Raw genomic sequence first — 23,214 nt, 5'->3', positions numbered from 1 at the left:
CGGAAGGCGACCCTGCCCAGGTTTTGCTGGAACGGAGCCAGGGAACGCCGCGCCGCGGGAGCCGCTTCTGAATTCCAGGGTCTGCAGCTGCGACGGGGGTGGCTCGCGCGCGCGTTTCTTTCCATTACACCGCGGACAAGTCACATTATTGTGCCTCCGCCGCCCGCACAGCCAAGGTCACTTATGCCGTTGTTCCAGCACCCTGACTGACTAAACCCGATGCTTATGGGCCTGAGCGCAAAAGCACTGCCCCCCCCCCCGCGATTCCCAGCAAATTGGTATTCAGAGCCATATGGTACGGCCTCTCATCATGGGCATGATGAAATAGTCGCTGGAAGCCTCATTCTCCGCCAGGCCCTTTTTAAAACCTCCGGAACTGGTCGCCACTACAATTTGTGGACAGTGAATTCCGCGTGTCTGTAAATGCATCTCCCGGGATTCAGATCCATAGGGTGACCCCTATTCTATCAAGAGGGCAAAAAGCCATGCATAATTTCACTTAAAAACGTTTCAAAACAAACCATTCGGGTTTCTTTTACGCATCTTCCTCTCATTCAACTGTGGTCACTATAGTTCCCATGTTGCAACCTCTTCCAGCTCCGTAGTATCTTTTTAGGTGCATGATTCCACTGGACTTAACCATCCAGGGGTCCTTTACCTTAACCTTTAGGTGCAAATAGTGGCAGTGTGGAGACACAGCTTTGCAATACCCTTGCACCACTACAGTGTTATTATAATTTGTCTCCTGCCTTACACAGAAACTAAACTACAGTACTTGGCTCATCTACTTCAGTACTGTGTATGTTTTCATATGTATAACTTATGTTGCAGTGTGTTGCACCCCATGCAGTTTACTTGAAAGAATCTAAACCTTTTAGAATCAAGGTTTAGACAATATCAAACAAGTAACTGGTTACGAAACCAACCCAAAAGCCCTTTCATTGTTTCTAAATTTAGAAGATGCATTGAAAATGTGGACTGTGAAATGGTTACTATCCTGCCCAAAGAAGGAAATATGTTGATTTCAATCTATGGAGAGGGAGGAATAATTTCCCTTGTATAAATTGAGCTATGTTGGAAGAGCAGAAAATGAATTATGTATTAAAACAGTTTGTTGAAGGATGGGTGATCTTTATTATATTTTGGAATGCGAAAGTTGGTGGTGATGTAATACAATATTCATTGTTTACTCCCCCCCCCAAAAAACCAAAACATGTATGTTTATATTGTGTGTGTGTGTGTGTGTGTGTCCCTTTTTTTGTAAGAAACTCAGCAATTAAAAAAAATGATTGGCACTCTAGGATTTCAGACAGGAGTCCTTCCCTTGGCAGGATTCCTTCAATGGAGATGCCACGGGCAAAACCTAGGGAGGTCATTTTTGCCTGTAAAGAATGAGTTCTAACACTACTGCTAAGAAAGTGCTAAGGAGACAGGGTTAGCCTTTCAAAAAGGGGAGGAGGTCAGCACTCTCATGGGATCTATTTTTGCAACATGAACCTGAACATGCAGAAATGCATGCCTGCAAAACAGAGGTAGCCAACCTGTGTGGTCTCCAGCTGCTGTTGTTCATCATCCCTGACACGGGCTCGGGAGGCTGGGACTGATTTTAGCAGCAGGTGTAGCACAACAGAATTGCCACTCCTGCCGAAGAGGAACTTGATGTTTTACATTTTGGGACTCAATAGTTTACACTAGCTCCAGATGTGCGGTACATAGTCCTCCAAACACAAGTGTAAGCATTGTATCATTTTACAGCCCAATTCTAACATACATTCATGTGGAAGTATCAGTAAACTTCAAATTATTTTCGCTGCAAGTTAAGTAGTGGTCAGAATGCAAGGGAAGTTTCTCCCCATCTTCAGTTTTCCTCGAAACATGCAACCCATGGGTATTGATACTCTCAAGTACATACGATTCGGTTCAAATCAAGATTAAGCTCAGGGTAGTCAAACAAGAGGCTTGAGATTATCGTTGCAACCAGTTCAACCTTTCCAACAATACCTCCTTCATACCCTAAGGCACGTTAGAATTACAAAAGTCATTTTTAAGACTAAATAGTCATAGTTTTATAAAATACATTAATGTTTACAGTAGCTGTATTTGACAATGAGGTCTATAGTTGATAAGGTGAATTCCATTTCAGTGAGTAGCCTTTAGACCTTAGTAATTTACACCAGCTAAAAACAATTGTATCTTTGTCAGTGTTCAAAGTACTTTTGTATACTTATCAGGCACACCTCATTTCCATAATGAATATTCATATGCATCTCCAAGAGTGCAACTCAGTATTAACTTATTTCATACATTTTTTAAATATGTACATTGGTGCTGAAAATTTCAGGTCAGTGCCTCTTCTTAATCATTAGATTAACCCTCCCTCCCACATAAAGATTATATCCCAAATAATTTATAGTAAAAATACAAGGTTTTTTTCTTTTGTTTTGGAAAACCACGTATAAAACAAGTGTGTGCTGTACACCTATGCATCTTGATTGTCAAGTCAAAACATCCAATCATGTTTTGTGGCAGAATGTTTCATTCAGTTTTGTCTCTGGTAATGCCGTTTTGTAAAGTCTTGGGGGGTCTTTTGCCTCTGGTGTAAGCATGGTACCAAAAGTGCAGGAACAGGATTAAAAACAAAGTGCCATAGAGCCAGATGATGAACATGAAGATTGGATACTGGTATGGGCAATGATCCATTAAGTAGATTTGTCCTATATGGATGGTAACCATAATGAACTGGATCTAAAACAGAAAAAAAAACCCATAGTAAATCATTAGGAATTTGTTTTAATCACACAGTGGAGGTGGGGTGGGGGAGTTGCAGCAGACTTTCTTTGTAAAACATCAAATGTAAGTAAGGATAGTTATGTGGAACTAGATCTACATCCTTGGGGAGGGGAAGGTATTGTGATGCTCGGCTCTCAAAGCAGGCTACTGGAACTACAAATGGTTTTGCTTTATTTACAGTTACCACCATCCCATAAATTGTTGAGAAGGAGCTAGGGTGCCTCTCTGAGGGCCTGTGTTGGTGGAGAAGAGTCTTAATAGTTGAAAGGTTTTCACCATGACAGAGACCTTAGGTTTGGCTAGGCGAGTGGCAAGTTCCTGTCTGCTGTTTTCATACTGGCAGCCCCCAAATTGGATGTTTCTTTGGATCTGCTGCATCCAAAGCCCCACTGTTAAAGAGTTTTTAATCTTCTCCGGGAAGTCAGGCTAAATGGTAGCAGTTCAGGAAACAGGGCGCACAGGCCACGCAATGAGTTCAACTAGCATTCATATGCACCTAGGTTTAAAACTCAGTAAAGTCAACCTACCCCTAACAGATAATCTAGCTTTCCCCTATGTGTTCTGAAAGTTACTCACCAGTTGTATAGTCGTCAGATGCTTCTTCCACCACAAGTATTTGTGGTAAGCTGGTCCCAAGGAACAGAGTCCATAGTAGGTGTACATGATCACATGCACAACACAGTTCAGCATACCATGGAATGTTCCTAAGCCACCTGTGAGAACAAGATCCAGTCTTGAAACAATCCAAAGTGCATCATCTGAGACAAATCAGAGCTATGAGGCAAAGAAAAGCAAGGCTTCTGGTAACCTTGCGATCGCTTTGTATGCAACCATTATGACAATGGCTGTCATTAACAGAAATAATTCCGTGCAGCAGAAGCTTCATGCAGTGGCTGTAAATTTATCTATGGATTGCATCATATATGCCAACTCTGTTGTTAAAGAGCCTCTGTGCCCACTCTACATCTTCCTGGGATGGAGACACTCAAAAGAGAAGCAACAGCTCTTCTTAAAAGCCCTCTGCACATGTTAAAGCAGGCATTGGCGCCCTCTAGCACTTCAGTAGAAACAGCAATATCCTTGTACCTAATCAAAACCTATGTATGGGAAGTCCACTGCCTTTCATGCTTTATACTGTATGTATATTTTCCTATGACATTAATATCTCATCTTTCCTCCCAGGAGCTCAAGGCAGCACACATGCCACCCACTCCGTCCTCAAAATAACCTTGAGAGGTAAGCTACTGTGATGCCCTCCAAGAGCTGCTGAGCTTCCAACTCCTATCATCCCTACCAATCGTCCTTGCTGGTTGGGGCTAATGGGAGTAAGGGAGTTCAGCAACCTTAGGAGGGAACCAAATTAGCTGCCCCTGGGCTAGGTTGAGAGCTGGCAAGTGGTCGACTGTCTCAGAAGATGGTTTAAGAATGTACATTTGGGGCTGAAGGCAGTTGAGTGACAGTTTGAACTCTAGTATCCCCAATCCAGGTTCAACACTGTAATCAATATCTTCACATAATCATTCTGGGTGTGCCTCCTGCCCTGCAATATTGAGACACAGGATGGTGGCCGAATTTGAGAATTCTGTCCTAAGCCTATGTATTGTATTTAAATTGCAGCTAATCTGCACCTATTCAGGCACAATAAATGCTGAGCTTGATTTTGCAGGTCCTCACTTGTTTTAGTTATGATACTCTGAAATTACCGTCTTCAGATAAGAACTTGAACCAGTTTTGGAAATCTTGACATGTACACTTGGAATTGGTCCAAGCTCATTTGCATTCTTTTCCAGCTAATTTACATATCTTGTGCCATATTTTTAAGCTTTCCCCAACTCACTCTCCCCTACCCTCAATCTTTATATTCAAGCCATAGCTGCCAAGTCTCCCGTTTTTAGTGGGAAACCCCCGTATTTAAATCCGTTTCCCGCTGGCAGCCCGGATGGTAAAATATCCCTTAAATCTCCCGGATTTATGCAGCTCCTCTCCCTGAACCTTCCCCTCCCTCTTCCCCAGAAGCAGCGGCTTGCAAAGACACCATCTTCCCCAACCAAGCAGCCTCCTCCTTTGCCCTGCCTCCGCATGCGTTTCTGCATCTACTGCAGGGACGGGATCGACTTAATGCCTAGGAGGTTCCAGTCGAGATCGCGGTCTCCTGCTCCTTTGCTTTTGCCTAAGAGGCAAGAGCACCTGGCCCCGCCCCCTCTCCCCTCCCTGCATTTTCTTCTGATCTCTGGAAGGGAAGACAGAGTTTTTGCTGTGAGGCAGATTGCTTTCACAGCGATCTTTTGGTGAGCGACTAATCCCCTTCCCCCTTAAATTTTTCCAGAACACCCCCAAAAGGAAGCTAACTTTCCTCTCTGAACCCCAATAAAACAGGGCTTAAAATGGGGGACTCCCTCTCTCTAAAAATGCTAAACAGCTTTGACTCTAAAAACGGGGCTCTCTTCCCCCCCAAAAAAACAGGGGGGAGAGTTTTAAAATCACTGCCAGATTTTAATGCTGAAAGTAGATTGCCGTGCTTATCTTGCATCTCTTTTTCATCCCTGTGCAGTGCTGTATGTTGTGCACAGAAAAGGAGGAATCTGGAGGGTGTGTGTGTGTTGGGGTGATTCGCACATCCACCCTTTTGTATGTGCCATCATGTTCTTAGCGCGTGCTATGTGTGGTTGCTTTTGCCTACCGTTTAGACAGCTGCGCCTTTTAAGCCTCTGCATTGGCAAAATTCTGTTGCTGAATAATAGTAATAATAATAATAATAATAATAATAATAATAATAATAAAGCAGGCATTTTAACTCTCTCAAAGTCATATTGTAGTTTTTTTAATCATGGGGGGGGGGGGACAACGTTTTGGTTACAGGTGCTATAGGAAAGAGTGATAAGCTTATCGATATGCATAAACTGCTACTTTCCAAACCGTGATCGATAAGTGTTTAAATCACGGTTATTTCCCCAAAAGCAGCATTGTTAGAAACGTACTTTGTGTACAGCCCAGAGACTTTAAAATAGAAAACTGGGAACCAGAAGCCTTGAGCTATTTTGTTGGCTGGGGGGGGGGTCCCTGGCTTTATTAAAACCTGTGGCAAAATTCCAATTTGACCTCCTTGGGGGGCAGAATTTCATCTGTTTCAGTTTGGCCTTGGGAGAAAAAGCAGAGTGGAATCTTCCTTTTCCTTGTGGTGAGAGAGGGGTCAGCAACCTTTTTCAGCAGGGGGCCGGTCCACCATCCCTCAGACCATGTGGTGGGCCGGACTATATTTGGGGGGTGGGGGAATGAACAAATTTCTATGCCCAACAAATAACTCAGAGATGCATTTTAAATAAAAGCACATATTCTACTCATGTAAAAAGTGGGGACACTGAAGAAAGACTGGATACAGGTGGGATGAAATGGTCCAGGCCTTTGGAGTCAATGCTAGATCAAGTTGTGTGGAGGGAATATTAAAGCTGCCATCTGATACGCATTTATTTGGGGGAAAGCCCACGCAAATGCAGTGGGATTTACTTCTGAGTAAACATGGTTAGGATCAGATTGCAGCTTGCCTGTTTCTGGCTTGCCTCAAGGCAGGGTGACCAATAGATTTGAGGGTCCTGATTAAACCAAGAAATAATATGTATCAGTTAGACATTGGTTGCCCAGCAAAATGAACAAATACAGCATAGCACAATTAATAACAGGCCAGCACCTTGAGTGCCAGACAAATTCCACTTAAGCAGTTCAACCTTAGGCTTGATGAGAAGAGGGTGTACTTTCTATAAAGGCTGTTGTGTACAGACATAGACACACACACATCCTAAATCCTCTTCGGAGTGGTTGACCAATCATGGGCAGAGCCGGCACCAGAAGTCGCTTCTGCGCATGTCCAGACATGCGCAGAAACGACTTCCAGTGCCCCACCGCTGGGATCCCTTATTTTTCAATGGGAGACTTGGCAGCTATGATTCAAGCTCACATTCTAACTGCTTCCTACCCCTGTTTAAGCTGCCTCACAACTTCTAGGTGTTCAGCACTTCTCATTTCTGGAAATGCACGTGCGTTCAAGACTGGCGCATCAGTTAAAAGTGGAGAAAAGTAAGTTAATGCAGACAAAAAGTTGAAAGAAAGCATTAACAACAGCCTAGTCAGGCAACCACAGCAGAGCTACCGTATGAACAAGTTCTTTTCCAGCCCCACAGCCCCTTTGTGGTACAAACAACAAATACTGAAAGTGTATCATTAACCAGAGTTTCCTATTTCATTTTCAGCTTTGGAGCAAGCCATACTATTAAACCAACTGGCTTAATATCCCGTCTTGTTCTAAAAGGTGGCAACCCTAGGTTTCCTCGTTTGGAAGAAGCACTTCTTGGTTTGATTGCTTTTCCCTCTGCAGCACAAGCAAATGGGCAGCTTGTATGAGCAAAAGGCATGTGGTGCTTAACAATTCTATTATTATTAACAAGTACTATTAATTAAATTACTATTCTTCCCCCAGGGCGCCAAACATCATAGTAAAATAATACAATAAAAATAAAAATACATCAAAAACATTTAAAAGCAATTAAGGACATCTAAAAGCAGTTAATCAAAATGAGAAATAAATGTGTGTTTTTTTAAAAAAAATTGTTTTGTGTACTTTTGATTATGAAATTTTAAAGATTTAAATAAGGTTTTTTTAAACAAAAAAAAAATCAGGGAAATGTAGCTGGTTAGCGCAACACAAGTGTTAACTCAAGCAAGCATTTCCCCTATGGCTGAGTGAGGCTGAAGTCTTGCTCTAGATAGAATAGAGTCACAAGCAGTTTCCAGATTATGAAACTAGGTTACTGAGAACTGACACTTGGTCACTTTTTAATGACAACAATATAATTCGGTGGTTTTCATCATGATGGGCAGGGTGGTCCATGTTTGACACATAGGACTTGTGCAAAAAACTGCATACTAAATTCTGTTAATAAAGGGCAGTTGGCTTTATGTATTTGGGTGGGATGGCAGCCTTGAAGATTCTCCTAATTTCTGAAGTGCCTAACCTTGCCACAAGAAAGGGTCACATCCATCACACATAAGCTGCAATGACAGAAACTGTCTCTGTGCGTGTGCTGTGGAATAATTAAAACTCACATGCAGAAACCAGAAAAGCAATCGCTCCTAAGCCAAAAATGGAGACTCGTAACCTACTGATATGTAACAGTGCCTGAAGGATTTGCATTTTCATGAAGCCAGTTTAGCAGGAATATCCAAATTACTCAAGCAAGGAAGCCTGCCAAATAATCCCACACAGTACTTGAGGGGCGTGTGTGTGTGTGTGTGTGTGTGTAAAAGGGAATATTGTTAAACGTTTTACTGCTGGCTTATAGTGGCCCTAACTCTTATGGGCAATTGTCTTCTTCAGTTGCATAGTAGGGCAATACGTGCAAAGTGAATGGAAACGATCTCCTGTTCTTTTATGTCGTTTCGCAAATGAGTTCTAAACACACTGTGTTCTCTACTGGGGGGGGGGGGAATGCAGTTCTCCTCTTGGTAACTGCTTATCATCAAACACTTCTCACTTTATTCTAAAACCCAAGGAGCAAAATAAAATACGCACTCCACAGAAGACCCACTCCTTCAAAACCTCTTGATTAGGTACATCAAAGTGAGCAATTTGGGCTGTGGCAGCACTCAACTAAAACTACAGTTAATGACCTTGTTCACATCATGGTAAACCAGGTGTGACTTGTCTCTGGCCTTCTAGATGTTGGACTTCCAACTCCACTACCATTCCTGATCCTTGGCTATACTGGCTGGGGCTGATGGGAGTTGGGGCCCAACAGCATTTGTAGGGCCACAGGTTAGCTACTCCTTCAATATATAATTGCTACCCATTTGGGATGCTTTCTCTCCCATGTACATGCAAGGAAGAGCAAATGATAATTCCCGACCTATTATTATGTCTGAACTGGTCACGGTTCGTTCTTGACTTACTGATAGTCATCTTTTCCGGGGGGTGGGGCAGGGAGATCTTTAGTTCAGACATAACACTGGATTCCTCTATCTAATTGAACTAGTGGGAGGCAGTGTGACGTGTTCTGCTAGCACAATGTGGCTTTTTTACCCTGCCCAAATTGGTGGCAGGGGCATTTGAGAGAAGCCCAGAACAGTATGAAGAGGAAGGAGAGGTGGCATCATTCCATCAGACTAGCAGAAAGGCTTACAATGAGTTAAAAATCTCCTTAGTGCTACTTCAAATTGTACCCTAAGCCACGTTTGTTTCTCGTAAGTGCTAAGCATGAAGGCCAGATCAGCAGCTTCATGGTAAAACTATTAACTAGTTTACTGCACCTAGTTTACTGTGAACTGGACCATTGTGATGTTTTGGATGATTCTATTGCCGTTTTGGATGACTTCTATCTTATAATGAAGGCCAAAAGTTTTTAAAGCAAAAAATCCAAAGCACATTAACTGGGAGGGTTCACAATGCTGATTAACACAAGGACATCTCACTCAAAAGTACTCAATTTCTGTCCACAGAAAATCCATTAAAAAAGACCTCAGGGCAAACATTTGGATTAACATAAATTAGTATTAGGCAGCATTAAGCTAATCATTTTTAAAAAGCCAAAAGAAGAAGAAGAGTAAATAGGATGGAATACATCACTACTCTTCCAAGGGACAAGAGAGGGCATTATTTCATTTGTCGAGAAGAGAGCACATATTTATGAAAACTAAACTTGTTTTGTCCTAATTATATCTGCTGTGATATTAACTTTTTTGTTTTTGCTGTTTCATTGTATATCTCCTTGAGACAATTGTGTAGAAGGCAATTAATAAATTGATGACACTATATTATTAATAATATAATCACCATCATCATTACTACCACTGTTATTAATAGGCTTCTCCCAAGGCCTCAGCCTCCCCAGGTGAAATGATATGCCCAGATTATTACCATCTACCACTCCCACCCCTTCAAGAGAAGCTGCCTATGAGTTTCCATATTAGCAGGCAGGGCATTTCCATGTCTTAGATGTTAAGAACTTGTTGCATCTATGCTAATGCTCCCAAAAGATTTCAGCTTGCTAGAGATTTTGGGCCTGAGAACATTCAAGGGTTACATAATAGGGTGGGAAAAGAAACTAGCAATCAGATGGAACTACTGGTCACATGCCACTATCAATAAACTGCTAAAGCTGCAAAGGTAAAATAGGGAGAAAAACAAAGTTCTTAATCCAACAGAGAGCGTGGTATTCCTATGCTAATTTCAGCCAATATGTTTAAGAGCACCTAATTCTGTGCTGGAACCAGTTAATGTGTTGAGTCAAGTAAGTAACATTAATAGGTTTAAATGATACACTTGCTTCAGAATCTTTGTACTGTTTGCCTTTTCCTCTGTGTCACTTTAAACAAAAAGCCTTGTGCAAGCTGTCCTTTGTTTAGCCATCCAGTTGCAGGAACCAGGCAGAGACAAAATTTGCAGAGTGAAATGCCAACACAACCTACCTGGGAAAAGTTGATATGTATACATGACTTTCTAAAGCAGTTGGGGTGAATGCATAGAATTTTAAGGAAAACCCCGTAGATAAAGCAGCGGAAAAAGAAATTTCCGCTTAGAAACATTATATTATTTATAAAAGCAAGTTTCAATTTAGAATCAGAAGTACCTGGAGCAAATTTGACTCCAAACCACCAGGTCCAAGGCATGATTGTGTGATGGAATACATGGAGAAACGTAATTTGGGCATTCTTCTTTCGGAGCACAAAGAAGATCTGGAATGATTTAAACAGGTATTATTACTGCAAGTCACACTTAACGTTAGCAGCATGCGCAATTCAGTCTGTGTACTGAATAGCTCATCATGTTTTCATGGCAAGTATAAAATTGCACTTCTTCACACTGCCGTTCCCTGACTGTTAGTACTGACTGCACACACTTCTGCCCCAAATAGTTGCTATAGTAAATAAATAAATAATCTATTGGCTTATGTTTTACAGAAGATGCAGGTGGTTTCAGAGTCACTGGATTACAGTATATAAGAACACCAGTTTTTCCAAACAATCTGCTGCACAAAAAAGGGCAGCTCACAATGCACCCTTGTGATTTGTCGCTGGCACTGTGTGTCTCCCCGCCACACAATGGGGCAGCAAACACGAAGGCACCCCGCCGGGGGGTGGGGTGTCCATCACGCGCATGCGTGACGTGTCACGCCGTATGCGTCATGACGCACGGCGCATGCACGCACAGGAGTCATGTGACGCGGCAAACCCCGCGAGCAAGCCGCGGAGTGAGGCGGTTTCGCTTGCGTCAGGGCTTTTTCTCCATGGCGGCAGCTGCGTCGCACGGCGGCGACCATCGGAGGTGGTCAGCCTGCTGCCCGGGGCGGTGTGCCCCCCCGCCCCCTATTACTACGCCACTGCCACCACACACACACACACACATTGGTGCAGGGGCGGAGGAAGGGGGCGGAGGAAGGGGGCGGTGGGGGCGGTCCGCTCCAGGTGTCACCTCTGAGGGGGGGTGACAAAAATAGTAAAGAGAGAATGTAGCCATGGTGACTAGTAGTCACTGAGAGCCTTATTCTCCATGAACAAAGTCTTAGAAGCTTGAAGGCTAAACATAATTGACTAAACTACAGACATCATCACTATGGAAAGCAATTATTATGGAAGCCTTCACACCCACACAAACTTCCCTGCTTCTCTCAATGAGGAAGAGAAAATATGAAAATAAAAGGTTCTCCAGGTGTCCTCACCACTCAGATAAATTACAGCATGTGGAAAGTTTACATCCACACAGTGGAGTTAACACAACCCCACCTTATGGCGAAGGAAAAATACAATACGCACAGAACAATCTGAAGTATACAAAGGTGCTCCTCATTCACTTGTTAGATTCTACGATCGTGCTTACCGTGTCTAGCAATTCAATAAATTTCGAGAAATAATACAAGTAGCAGGCGCGAACCATCTGCAGAGAAGAAAAAGAAGTGTTAAAAACTGAAAGCATAATGGAGCCCAAATCTAACCCTTAGCTGAACTTTATGAAGGTTTTTCAAGCTTTCGGTGCTGAATTTATGTGGAACAGCTTCATGGTGCACCTCATCACCATTCTCCAGGTGATACAATCCAAGTAAACCCCAAGGAGGGTATACAGTGGTACCTTGGTTCTCAAACTTAATCCGTTCCGGGAGTCCGTTCGACTCCCGAAACCGTTCAAAAATGAAGGTGCGGCTTCCGATTGGCTGCAGGAGCTTCCTGCACTCAAGCGGAAGCCGCATTGGACGTTCAGCTTCTGAAAAACATTCGCAAACCAGAACACTTACTTCCAAGTTTGCGGCGTTCGAGAGCCGATTTGTTCAGCAACTAAGCCGTTCAAGAACCAAGGTACGACTGTACACACAGAGAGTGGAGCTTCTGTATATTTCCTACACAGCAGCATGCAGTGCCCACAAACACCTTTTAAAAACTTAAGAGTCTTAAGAGACAATCCGCAATGCAATGGGAAGGTGCTAGTTAAACACACACACAGAAAATCGTTACTGCATGTGCATAAAAAGATGCATTGGTGTCCATGCCTCTCATGGCTGCTCTTTTCATTACACATACATGCACACATTCATTTGCAACTCTTCTGTTGTAGCCAAAGCAGTCAAATGATTGCACACATTCGTGGAACTTTGTGAACCACAACAAAGTCATTACATGACTCACCCTTAGAGCCATAGGTGACCTGGAGTAATCAACTATGTCACAGCGAAAGGTGTAGCCTGTAGCCCAGCCAGACATAAGGAACTGTAGGTGGAAGAAGATAATGATTTTTTTAAATTAATATTTAAATTTTATTATTTAAAAGCACAAGGAATAAAAACACATATATACAAAAGAATACAAAAATACAACATAATACCAATACAAAAAAGAAAACGAAAAGAAAATACGTCAAAAATAAACACAACCATTACATTTAACATTTAAACACAGATACTTCCCGTCCCTCTTATTATACATTTTTATATAGAAGATAATGATTCATAACAATAACAGTGACAATAATTTATTTAGATATACGAAGTTCAGGGGTGTTGTTTTTTTTCAATTGCATGATCAATGTTTCATTTTTTTGGACTGAACACAATGCATATGTATGTTTTAGATGATAGAGATTGGCCCAATCTGTATAATCTAAACAGTTAGCGCTTCTAGAAGTCTCAACAAAGGTTTCAGTTCTGTTAGCCAAAAAGATATACTGTACATACATAGTGTTCAGTCAAAAAAAAATGAAATATTGATCATGCAATTGAAAAAAGCACCATGAACTTATATCTAAAGGGTTCAGAAGTAGTAGGGTTTTTTTACTTCTATCACAACAGGTGTGTAAAAAGCTACTCGCCCTGTCAGTAGGGCAGTAAAGAGGTTATTCCAGGCAAAGTTAATAGTAACTGGAAGTGGAGTTATTGCTTTTTCCAGTTGTTTCCGTTGTCCATTATTTTTACAGAGGTGCATTTGGCAGGGAAACTACTAAATATATTTTTAGGTATGCAAACATTTGGATACTTATTACCAAGGCTGTATAATCAGGAGCATCTTACTGAAATGAATGGTTGCAAAAATTATAATATGGAGATCACTATGAGCGTTACAAAAGAAAGCAATTTTTGTGATACACGGATCAAGTGCCCTCACTGAAGAAAAAATTGACAAGACAACCCAGAAGTCAAAGACTGTTTCAAGTATCTACAAAGAAAAAATATAAAAAGTCACAAAAGCAGTTTCGTAGCATAGCTCAGAGACAGAGAACATATTTTGCATGTAACAGGTCTCTTCCGTACAGAGCCACCCAGAGAAGATGATTCTGAGCTAGATGGACCAATGGTCTAACTCTGTATAAGACAGTTTCCTATGCTCAGCGAAGTCATGCTTCTTATTTCAACATGTCGTCTCAACCATGTCGGGCGCCGTGGTGCGGAGATCGCTCCGGTGCCCCCGCTCCGCCCTGTTTCTTGTCACGGCTGGTGGGTGGGCGCAGGGCGCGGCATGTCTGCCGCGCGATGCCCCCCTGACGGGCCGGCGCCCTGGCACCCCCCGCCACCCACCTACTCCTAGAGCCGGCCCTGTATTTCAACAGCCCGCACCTACAGGTATAGTTAAGTGACTTCCCAGTTAAGTTCCTAATTCATAGGCAAAATATACCTTGTGCTTCCCTGAAACATCCACTGCCTCATATATAACCAGGCAGAGAGGTGACATCACTATACAGGGATTTTTACCCAGCAGAAATAATAAGGAATGGGGCTTAATATTCCCCTCTCCCACCTGGCTCCTCATAAATATAAGGAAGCGAAGAAGAGAGATGCAGAGATACCGCTTGGTTAATTTGTTCACTTGTCACTGTGGGGACTTGGGTGTGTGAAGCCTGTAAAGTCTGTGCCAGGTCCTTCTACTCTGCCCAGTAATATTCTGGAACAGTAATGGGAAACCTATGGCCATCTGGGTGTTGTGAAGACTCGCATCAACTCCAGCCAGGATGGCCAATGATGAGAGATGAAGTCCACCATTTAGGAGGGCCCACAGGTTAGTCTACATTGACTTTACATATTACAGATCCACATCATTTTTAGGATAATATTGTTGCTGAGAGCGCACTCGTGTACAGTTAACAAAGGGAGGAAGGAGGATTCTTATTCCCCCAAACACACACTTTCCCCAGGAGTAGAGACAGAAGCCTAGTGTGGACTCAATTTTGCTTCACATGTTGGGAGAAATATTTGCTGCATTTCCCAACTGCTAGGCTGTGGTAGAGGGAAATACAATTCAGAAGGCAGTCCCTAGGCTTCAAAGAGCTAAGAGGGACAGTGAATTTTCCCTGGGAACAAAGGATCACATCGTGGCATTCAGATTTGATGAAAGTGTTTCTAAACTTTGGTGTTGCAATCTGGCTCACAGCAGAAACCCATTAACATTTTTAGGAAAACAAAAAAACCAAAAACAACTTTGTGCACACCTAATCGGCATAATGAGTCTATTCTTAGGCAATACTTACTTCATAAGTCATATAGATTGAAAGAGCCACTACAGCAAAGTTGTAAAAAATCATTATTTGCCTCAAATCAAAAGGTTTCCTGTTCTCCATGAACTTTGGTCCCAGGTTGGTGACAAAATAGATATATGCTCCAAGAATAAGTGTCTGTGGAAAAGGCGAGGCCATAAGTGGGTAGCCATCGACTCGTGGATCTGGAAGAGATTTTGTTTAAAAGGGACTAAGTCACTCAGCTACCATGATTAATCAATCATCAAGTATATTATTTAGCAAAAATAGGCTGTTCATTCAAACAAACATTTTCACCTGTACAGGCTGTCACATTTGTTGTTTACCTCAGCTTCTCCCCACTTTACACAAAAAGCATACATTACACAAGGAAACAAAAACCGGCATCCATAAGTTGCAACAATGAGAAACTTTTGACAATGGCATGCCCGTGTTATTTTTTCCTTGAATACTACAAACAGAAGTCACACACTCTTGAAATGCACCATTAAATTTTGCTATTTTGGCTAGATTTGAGACCTAGTGCAGCCACTATTTTGGTGTTCGGTGAGTTGCATCATTTACTTCAGCAGTGGCCAATCTCAGGCTTGCCTGATGTTACTGGACTAGCCAGCATAGCCAATGGTCAGTTGAAATCCAGAATCATCTGAAGGATCTTTAATTTACTCATTCCCTGTATTTTTATTGCTGTCAAATTGCAAAACAGAATAATGTATTAGCCTTCATTGACCCACTTGACTAGTCTAGCAAAATACTTACAAGATTTAAAAGGAAGTAACTTGGTCATGTATATATTCCACCAATCCCTCTCCAATGACTGGGACATCACCAAGAATTTCCAACACCCATCCCTATCATTAATGGTATATAACAGGGATGTCCAACCGGTTGACCATGATATACCTGTTGATCGCTGGGTGTCCCTGGTCAATCGCGGGACCTTGACTGATCCTCCCCCCAAAAAAGCTCAACAGCTCTGGTCAATCCTCCCCAAAAATAACTTTCATGAAGCTTCCCAAAAAAAGCTCTACAACCCTGGTCAATCCAATGGGTAGATCACTGCCAATTTTTTAATAGTGGGAGTAGATCGCAGTCTCTTGGAAGTTGGATGTGCCTGGTATATAATATACATTAGTATCCTCAATCTGCTAAGAATATTTCATTTTTTGCCTTTTATATTAATGCAAGACTCTTAAAAACAGGTACTAAATTTACCCCCATTAGCAAATGGGTTTCCTAAATAACCTCATTGCTCACTGCTCAGAAATAGCAGCTTTGGTCCCTCCCTATACCCAATAATACAGTATTCTTTACACTTAGTTTATTCAGTAATCCAAGGAGTATTCTTGGTGGGCATCATAACTCTTTCATAAAGGAGACTTGTTTGGAGACAAAACAACTTGGTATTCTGTGGAAGAACATGAAAACAAAGAGCAAGGGAACTCATTGCCTTCTAGGTTTTAATATTTGTGAATAGCAGAAGTGCACATGTGCACTGTCTTCCTTCCCTCCTAGGCTTTAACAGGAAACATTATGCACAAATTGTTCACATGTGATATTCATGTTTGACTGTTTGTAAAACAAAGCCAGAAGCAATTTTGGGAGCGTCAGTTAATGTCTTCCTAGGATGCTTATTAGTGTGGAGAGGTATCGTATTTGTACATCCTGCTGACATATTGCTGGGGTATTCTAAACGTGGCATTAGGCCCTGTGTGTGAACAAGCATGCATAATTTTGGCCCCTCCAGATGCTGAGGGGAAGTGCTGTGCCTTTCAGGACCTGCTTGTGGACTTCCTGGAATCACCTAGCTGGCCACTCTTGGAAACAGGATGCTAGACTAAATGGAGCGATCCAGCTTTGTTCTCAACAGCTGTACAGGCATCACCTTGATCATAAATTTTCCCGAATATATGGTTATCTATCCCTTATTCCAAGACAACTAATGCTCTAAAACCGGAAACCATTTATGTGCCATTTCATAGTTGCACAAGCATGACTTTGACATCCTACTTCAATGGAACTCTTAATAAACAACACCACAACAACTCTGATATTTTGAGAATCCTTGTCCTGTAGAATGCCTAAATTTAAGTTATACGCATTTCCATTCAAAGAGCTGGGATCCAAATCCAGAGGTGTGTAGAAGGAATCTGACAGTACTAACAAAAGAAATGATTCCTTTTTCCTGATGTGACAACCATCTAATGGATTTGCATGTGCTCTACATGAATCCACAAATTCAGCAACATTGCATAGATTCTCCAAAAGTGCAATCACACCACCCAGTCAATGGCTACAAGCCACAATGGCCATGTGCTCCCTCCGCTGTCAGAAGCAATGTGTCCAAATGTCAGTTGCTGGGAATCACAAGTGGGGAGATGGCTATTTCGCTCAGGTCTTGCTTGTGGGCTTCCCACAGGCATCTTGGCTGGTCACTGTAAACAGGATTCTGGACTAGATGGGCCTTTGTACTCTTTATGTTGAGTATTGCATTGTGCTTTTTCTGCACTCTCAAGCAATCGCAGGATGCAGAGACCCGCTTATTTGTTTTTCAGTTTGGTAATACATGTGTAAGGCTGTATGCATTACCTTTCTGTACATTGAAAAGACTGATAAACATTGTGCAACATGTAACTCAGAAAGTTAAATCCTGTTCCCCTGGAAGCAACTCATGGGTGAGTCAACACCATGTAATCTATCACTTGTTAAACATCTGGTGCAATCGATTTCTCATTTTGTGTTCCATCTTCAATTATCCCAGATTAACACCTGACTTGCTCCTTCCCAAAGCTTCCAATAAGCCCACATATGCCGCAATAGCCAAGTCCACAAGGACCTACTGCATAGCTGCCATTCAGCATAAGGGAAAATCCCTTAAAATAAGGGATAACTTGGCAGCTATGCTACTGGCAAACTGCACATTTCAGTTTTACATACATAGATACTCTTAAAACAATTTCAGTTGTCGTTAAATACCATAAAACAGAAAGTCACTACTGTGGAGCAAGACTTACCAGCATCTTTAATCCATTCATCATAAAGTGATGCAGCCTTCAACGTCAGATTATTTAGGGCCATCTCCACCGTGGTGAGAAGGATCTCTCCTGAGGTGCAATAAATTGGACATATTAAAATATGCAAAGAAAATAGGGGGTGGAAGTGTTCACACAACTGTCAATGAAATTGTTGCGGGGAAGCAAGTTGATTGTAGCGTACCCTAGGCAACAGTTTGAGGGCACTTAACATCAACCTCATTTTCTACTTTATGCAATGCATAACCCAGTCACAATTTCATCTTTGCACACCCAAACAACACACAAGCCTGACTTGTAAAAATGGTTACTCGGAAGAAAGCGCTGCTGGATTTCATGGACATGGCTTTCAGAGTGCTCAGGATCACCACTATGGTGGAGATCAACTTAATAATACCAGAATGCCCTTATTCTCACCAGTGCAACTTAAAGACTCTACAATCAGATGCTGTGGAAAAGAGAGAAGCTACTCTGTTGTTAAGCTCATCTTTTTCTTTTCCATTTCCATCTGCTGAAGCCACAAAGTGGCAGGGCAGTCTTAAGCATTAAACCTATTATGTATGGATTTAGAGTGGGGGAAGTAGACAAATGCAAAGATAATAATGAGACCAGACTGTACTGGGTGTCCCTAGATCTGCTGAATGTCAGTTCAACCCATGTAGATCACAGCTAACCACTAGCTCAAAGCACTAGCTAAGCACTAGCTCACAGCTAACCACTAGCTTACAGCTAACCACTAGCTCCCTCAGCAAATTTTCTGCTTCCCTCCCGAGATCCTACTGATTCTGGTGGTGGCAGAAAAAAAGGGGAGGAAAGTAGACAGTGAAGGGGTGGGCAGAAGCCAGGAAACAAGTTGGAATTCAAATGGCCCCATCCCTGGTCTTCAGATTGATCAATTTAAGAACAGAGAGGTAATAATCTCTCATCAACTGATCTGTACTGAAAAGCATAGCTGCCAAGTCTCCTGCTGGAAAATGCGGGATCAGCAGCGGTGCGGCTGCGGAAGTCGCTTCTACACATGTTGACCTGCCCTGCTGGTATGTTTTTCACACAGCTACAAGCAGCAACACAAGCTGAACTCACTGCATTGCTTCTTGGCCCCACTTTCCTCTAACCATGCCAAGAGGCCATGCAAATTGGTCCTCCAAGCTTGTTTTCCAAACTCTCTGCTTCTTCTGTGTCTAAACAAGGTCCAGATAAAATTTTTTGCAGGGAACCAATGGTAGAACTCCTCTAATGGCATTGTAAGAATTCTAGAATGCTCACAGGGTACTGCTTGTCCAATGACAATATCTCCCTGCAAATGCAAAGTCAACCTATCAGGGAGAAGGTTAGAGTAGAAATCTTGTTTTCGTGTGTTTTTTTATGTTTGTCTCATTTTGGTGTTGATCTTAGATTGGGTGGAGTGGTTTTGTTGGGAAAGAACCCCTTTACAGTACTACTGCATTCCTGAATATGTTTTTAATATGCTTACATTATTTTTATTATTATATTTTTACTTTGGTTGTAATTCGCTTTAGGACTTTTTGCAGTAGGAAGCGAGATATGTATATTTAATAAACCTAACCCTGACCCTAACCTAGTAGTCATTTGTGAAGCAGAGTCAATTCCACTAGGGCTATATAGCCAGGTTGTGGGTATGTATGGCAATGATAGCATGATACTGCACAGCAAAGCCTTTTTACTTTTCTTGCCCCCTTAAACTTAGTGCCAGCGCTATAAAAGCAGCTTCCCAACCACAATGCCAAAAGGGCTTCAAACTCAGGACAAAGTCTTTGAGCTGCCAAGTCAGCATCCTGCAACTTCAAGACAGTTCAGTATGACCAAACTCATTAATAAGTACAATGGAACTGTGAATTTTACGATGAGCTCTTAAAACAAATCCATGATGTAAGAAAGGGTTGCTCAAGCCATTCAAAAGAAGCAAAGTAAAATATTTCACAAACACCATCCCAATCACAGTTTCTCTTAATCATTAGCATCATGATTTTCTTTATACCCCACCCATCCGGCTGGGTGAGCCCAGATGACATGATTAACAGCATTTACATATTGCTGCACAATATTCAACATATTGGGAATGTGCTGTGCACGTCAATCAATGCCTTGCTTCCCTTAATCAGTTTAGGTAAGAAGTGTTAGGCAAGCAAATTCCTTTGGGCATCAATAGGCCATTGCAGGGAGAGATCACTGCGGGTTTCTTCTCCCTTAAAAAGGTAAAGGGACCCCTGACCGTTAGGTCCAGTCGTGACCGACTCTGAGGTTGCGGTGCTCATCTCGCGTTACTGGCCGAGGGAGCCAGCGTACAGTTTCCAGGTCATGTGGCCAGCATGACTAAGCCACTTCTGGCGAACCAGAGCAGCGCACGGAAACACCATTTACCTTCCTGCCGGAGCGGTACATATTTATCTACTTGCACTTTGACGTGCTTTCAAACTGCTAGGTTGGCAGGAGCAGGGACCGAGCAACGGGAGCTCACCCCGTCGCGGGGATTTGAACTGCCAACCTTCTGATCAGCAAGCCCTAGGCTCTGTGGTTTAGACCACAGCGCTACTCGCGTCCCTTCTCCCTTATAGGACTCCAAATCAGGGCTGTGATCTCATCAATATTGGCTTTCCCTGGGAGAAACTAATATTTTCTGGGGCCTGGTCCTACACTTATCAGTTGGAATTCTGAAACATCCATTTGGATCTACAAAGCACTTACTGAGAGTGGCTCCCATTTAAAGATAAACATATTCCATCCCTACCAGAAGTTTCTAAATTTGTAATCATTCTGCAGGATATATACATGCGCTGGTCTAACACCTTCTCAGCCTTTCCCAATTCAAACAAAATGAAGAGAGAGAGAGAGAGAGAGAGAGAGAGAGAGAGAGAGAGAGAGAGAGAGAGAGAGAGAGAGAGAGAGAGAGAGATGCTACAAATCCCTGGAAGAAACCTCCCAATGATATTATATGAATGTGGAATAGCATAGGAAACAGAATGGACCCTTAAGGTAACCCACAGAGTCAAGCAAATGTCTCCTAGGACTCAGCTACATTAGTAAAAAAAGAAAAAGCATTTTAAATGTGTTATAACACTGTGACATCAGATAGTGCTGTAGAGTTTGATCCTTTGGCAACGTGATTTCCCATTATGAGCTTTACAACACGTTTTCCTGAAACTTTTTTTTTTTTTAACGTCTAGATCAAGCCCTAGTACAACTTTCTGGTAGTGAGCCTGAAGGCAGGACTAGAGCCACCATGACAACTCCCGCCCCTGTGGGTTGCATGTTTCTCTCCTGATTGATATAGATCATTAATCAGGGTGACCAAGGCTTTTTGGTGGCAAAACCAGGTCTGAAACCAAACTGTAATGAAACTAGATAGTCTGTTTCCTCCAGGCATACCAGCAGCTAGCTGGCCAAGACCCTCTCAATCACCTTGCCCAGGAAGGGAATATTACAGACATGATAACAGTTTTCTAAAACCTCCGGATGCCGTGACCTCTTCAAGAGAGGTTGCACCGCCACCTCTTTCAAGGCAGTGCACAACTGTCTCTCATAGTGAGGCACTAACTAACCCTTGAACCCATACAGTCAATCCCTGCTACTAGACTTTATCAGCCATGATGAGTGGGGATCAAAAGACCACACAGTCTGCCTCACCACCACAAGCATCCTGCCCACAACCTTTGGCTACAACAGTCAAAAACTGATCCCACAAAGGGATAGTGCTTTAAGGACCTGCAACAGACCTGAACTAATCATGACATCGAGTTCAGTGCATCTGAATGCTTTTGCCCTCAAAGTGATTCACAGAGATGCCTCCCAGCAGGCTACTCAGTGGCCCGTTTTCTATTATGCAACCCTGTTCTGAACCAGTTTGCTACTCTCACCAGCTGTGCTGGGGTATTCACCAAAGCTGTTGAAAGAGACTGAGAGAGATATGATCTTTCGGCCAACGCCAACGCCATGTAGTAATCAACTTGGCATCTCAACTTGGCCATTTTCATGGCAGGACTTACCAGTGGCATCTGACCTGCTTGGTTGCCTTGTGCTCTTCAAAAAGCCAAGGAGCCTCTCAAACTCTCTGCAGCTGAAAAAGGCACTTAGGGGCAATCTCATCAATAACCCTCTCCGTCTTACTATTCCAAAGTGGACCTAGGGCCTTAGCAGAAGACCACATGGGAAATCCTTCCATTTCCATCTCTGGGGGTAGATGGGATGGTCACAGGCAATGCAACCCTCATCAGGGAGCGGTCCATCCACAACAATCCATCCACGATAACTCACCACCACCTGGAGGCTGCCACCACCAGGGTCACATCTAGAGGTGGATAGTACACCAACAAGCTCCCCATCAGCGTCTATACCCCAGGTGTTGACTCACCATCAACAGCTGGCTCCCTTTTTATCTGTCCCAGCCCAACAGCTGCTGGGAACTAGGATCAGATTTTCCAGTTGCTCACTCAACCAGCCACTCCTCCACAGCAGCTTTCTCTCAAGCAGACCAAGCAGCAGTGGCTGTTTCTCAGGAGCAAGGGATACTGGTTTTACTTGGCACTGCCTCTCCTCTGTCCCACAAACCTCACAAACAAGCCTGGTACCGGCTGTCTCCTGCAGCCACTCAGAAAGTGCCACACAGCTGGCTTCTTTTTTAATCTCTCCTTAATTACCATATGTCCTTAAACTTTCCTTTTATAATGTCCTTAAAACACTCAAAGTCAACTAACGTGTGTATGCTGCCATTGCAAGGCAAAAAAATGGGCCCACGGGTCCCAAAGGGTTGGCTGGTGACCCTTGGCCAAGAAAGACATAATGTAGGGCATCAAACCACAGAATAATGGGAAAGAGGGGCTCCAATCTCAACCAAATCAGAAATGCTAGAGGAAGGTCATGTAACCCTTTCTCATTCACTATTTTCCACAGGTGGTCCTGGGGCAGGGTGGAGAAGAGAGACACATAGGCACATCCTTAACTCTCATTTCACCCTCCATCAGGACCAGCACCACCTTGGATGGTGGATTTAGATTGAGAAGACATATAATCTGCATTGAGCCCAATTCAAAGTGCTCCTTACCTTTAAAGCCATGAACAACTTTAGTCCCAATTATCTTAGTGTTAGCCTTCTCTCGTAGGAGTTCTGCAAAATTTAAGATCCAACTAAGGAAGACCTGCTCTTCTACTAGGGACAAGGACATTTTGAATTTTCTCTTTCTTTCTTTCTTTCTTTCTTTCTTTCTTTCTTTCTTTCTTTCTTTCTTTCTTTCTTTCGCCCCTTTATGCACTTTGTTACTGTGGTGTTTATTTTAATTGTTTTATTATTATTGTAGTCTATACTTTTGCATTCAGTAAGAAAACGCAGGATATAACATTTTAAACACACACAACATCCAAATAAACAGGACTACTTGT

General features: G+C 42.6%; 1 protein-coding gene across 1 annotated transcript in view; it reads right to left on the bottom strand.

Annotated features, from left to right (window-relative positions):
* Positions 1-1,280: 1,280 nt before the first annotated feature.
* The window catches only part of ELOVL7 (ELOVL fatty acid elongase 7), a 43,905-nt gene continuing 21,971 nt past the window's right edge, over positions 1,281-23,214 (bottom strand). Inside the window, exons 2-8 of the mRNA XM_035100537.2 lie at positions 17,803-17,892; positions 14,783-14,973; positions 12,454-12,534; positions 11,654-11,710; positions 10,407-10,512; positions 3,367-3,503; positions 1,281-2,745 (exon numbers count right to left, since the gene is read on the bottom strand). Of these exons, the coding sequence (XP_034956428.1) occupies positions 2,536-2,745; positions 3,367-3,503; positions 10,407-10,512; positions 11,654-11,710; positions 12,454-12,534; positions 14,783-14,973; positions 17,803-17,866 (846 nt within the window). The 5' untranslated portion in view covers positions 17,867-17,892 and the 3' untranslated portion in view covers positions 1,281-2,535. The remainder of the gene's footprint in view (positions 2,746-3,366; positions 3,504-10,406; positions 10,513-11,653; positions 11,711-12,453; positions 12,535-14,782; positions 14,974-17,802; positions 17,893-23,214) is intronic.

Source organism: Zootoca vivipara, chromosome 11, assembly GCF_963506605.1.
Source record: "Zootoca vivipara chromosome 11, rZooViv1.1, whole genome shotgun sequence".
NCBI classification, from domain to species: domain Eukaryota; kingdom Metazoa; phylum Chordata; class Lepidosauria; order Squamata; family Lacertidae; genus Zootoca; species Zootoca vivipara.
Note: the sequence above shows the minus strand (reverse complement) of the source record. Positions and strands in the feature narration are given on the sequence as shown.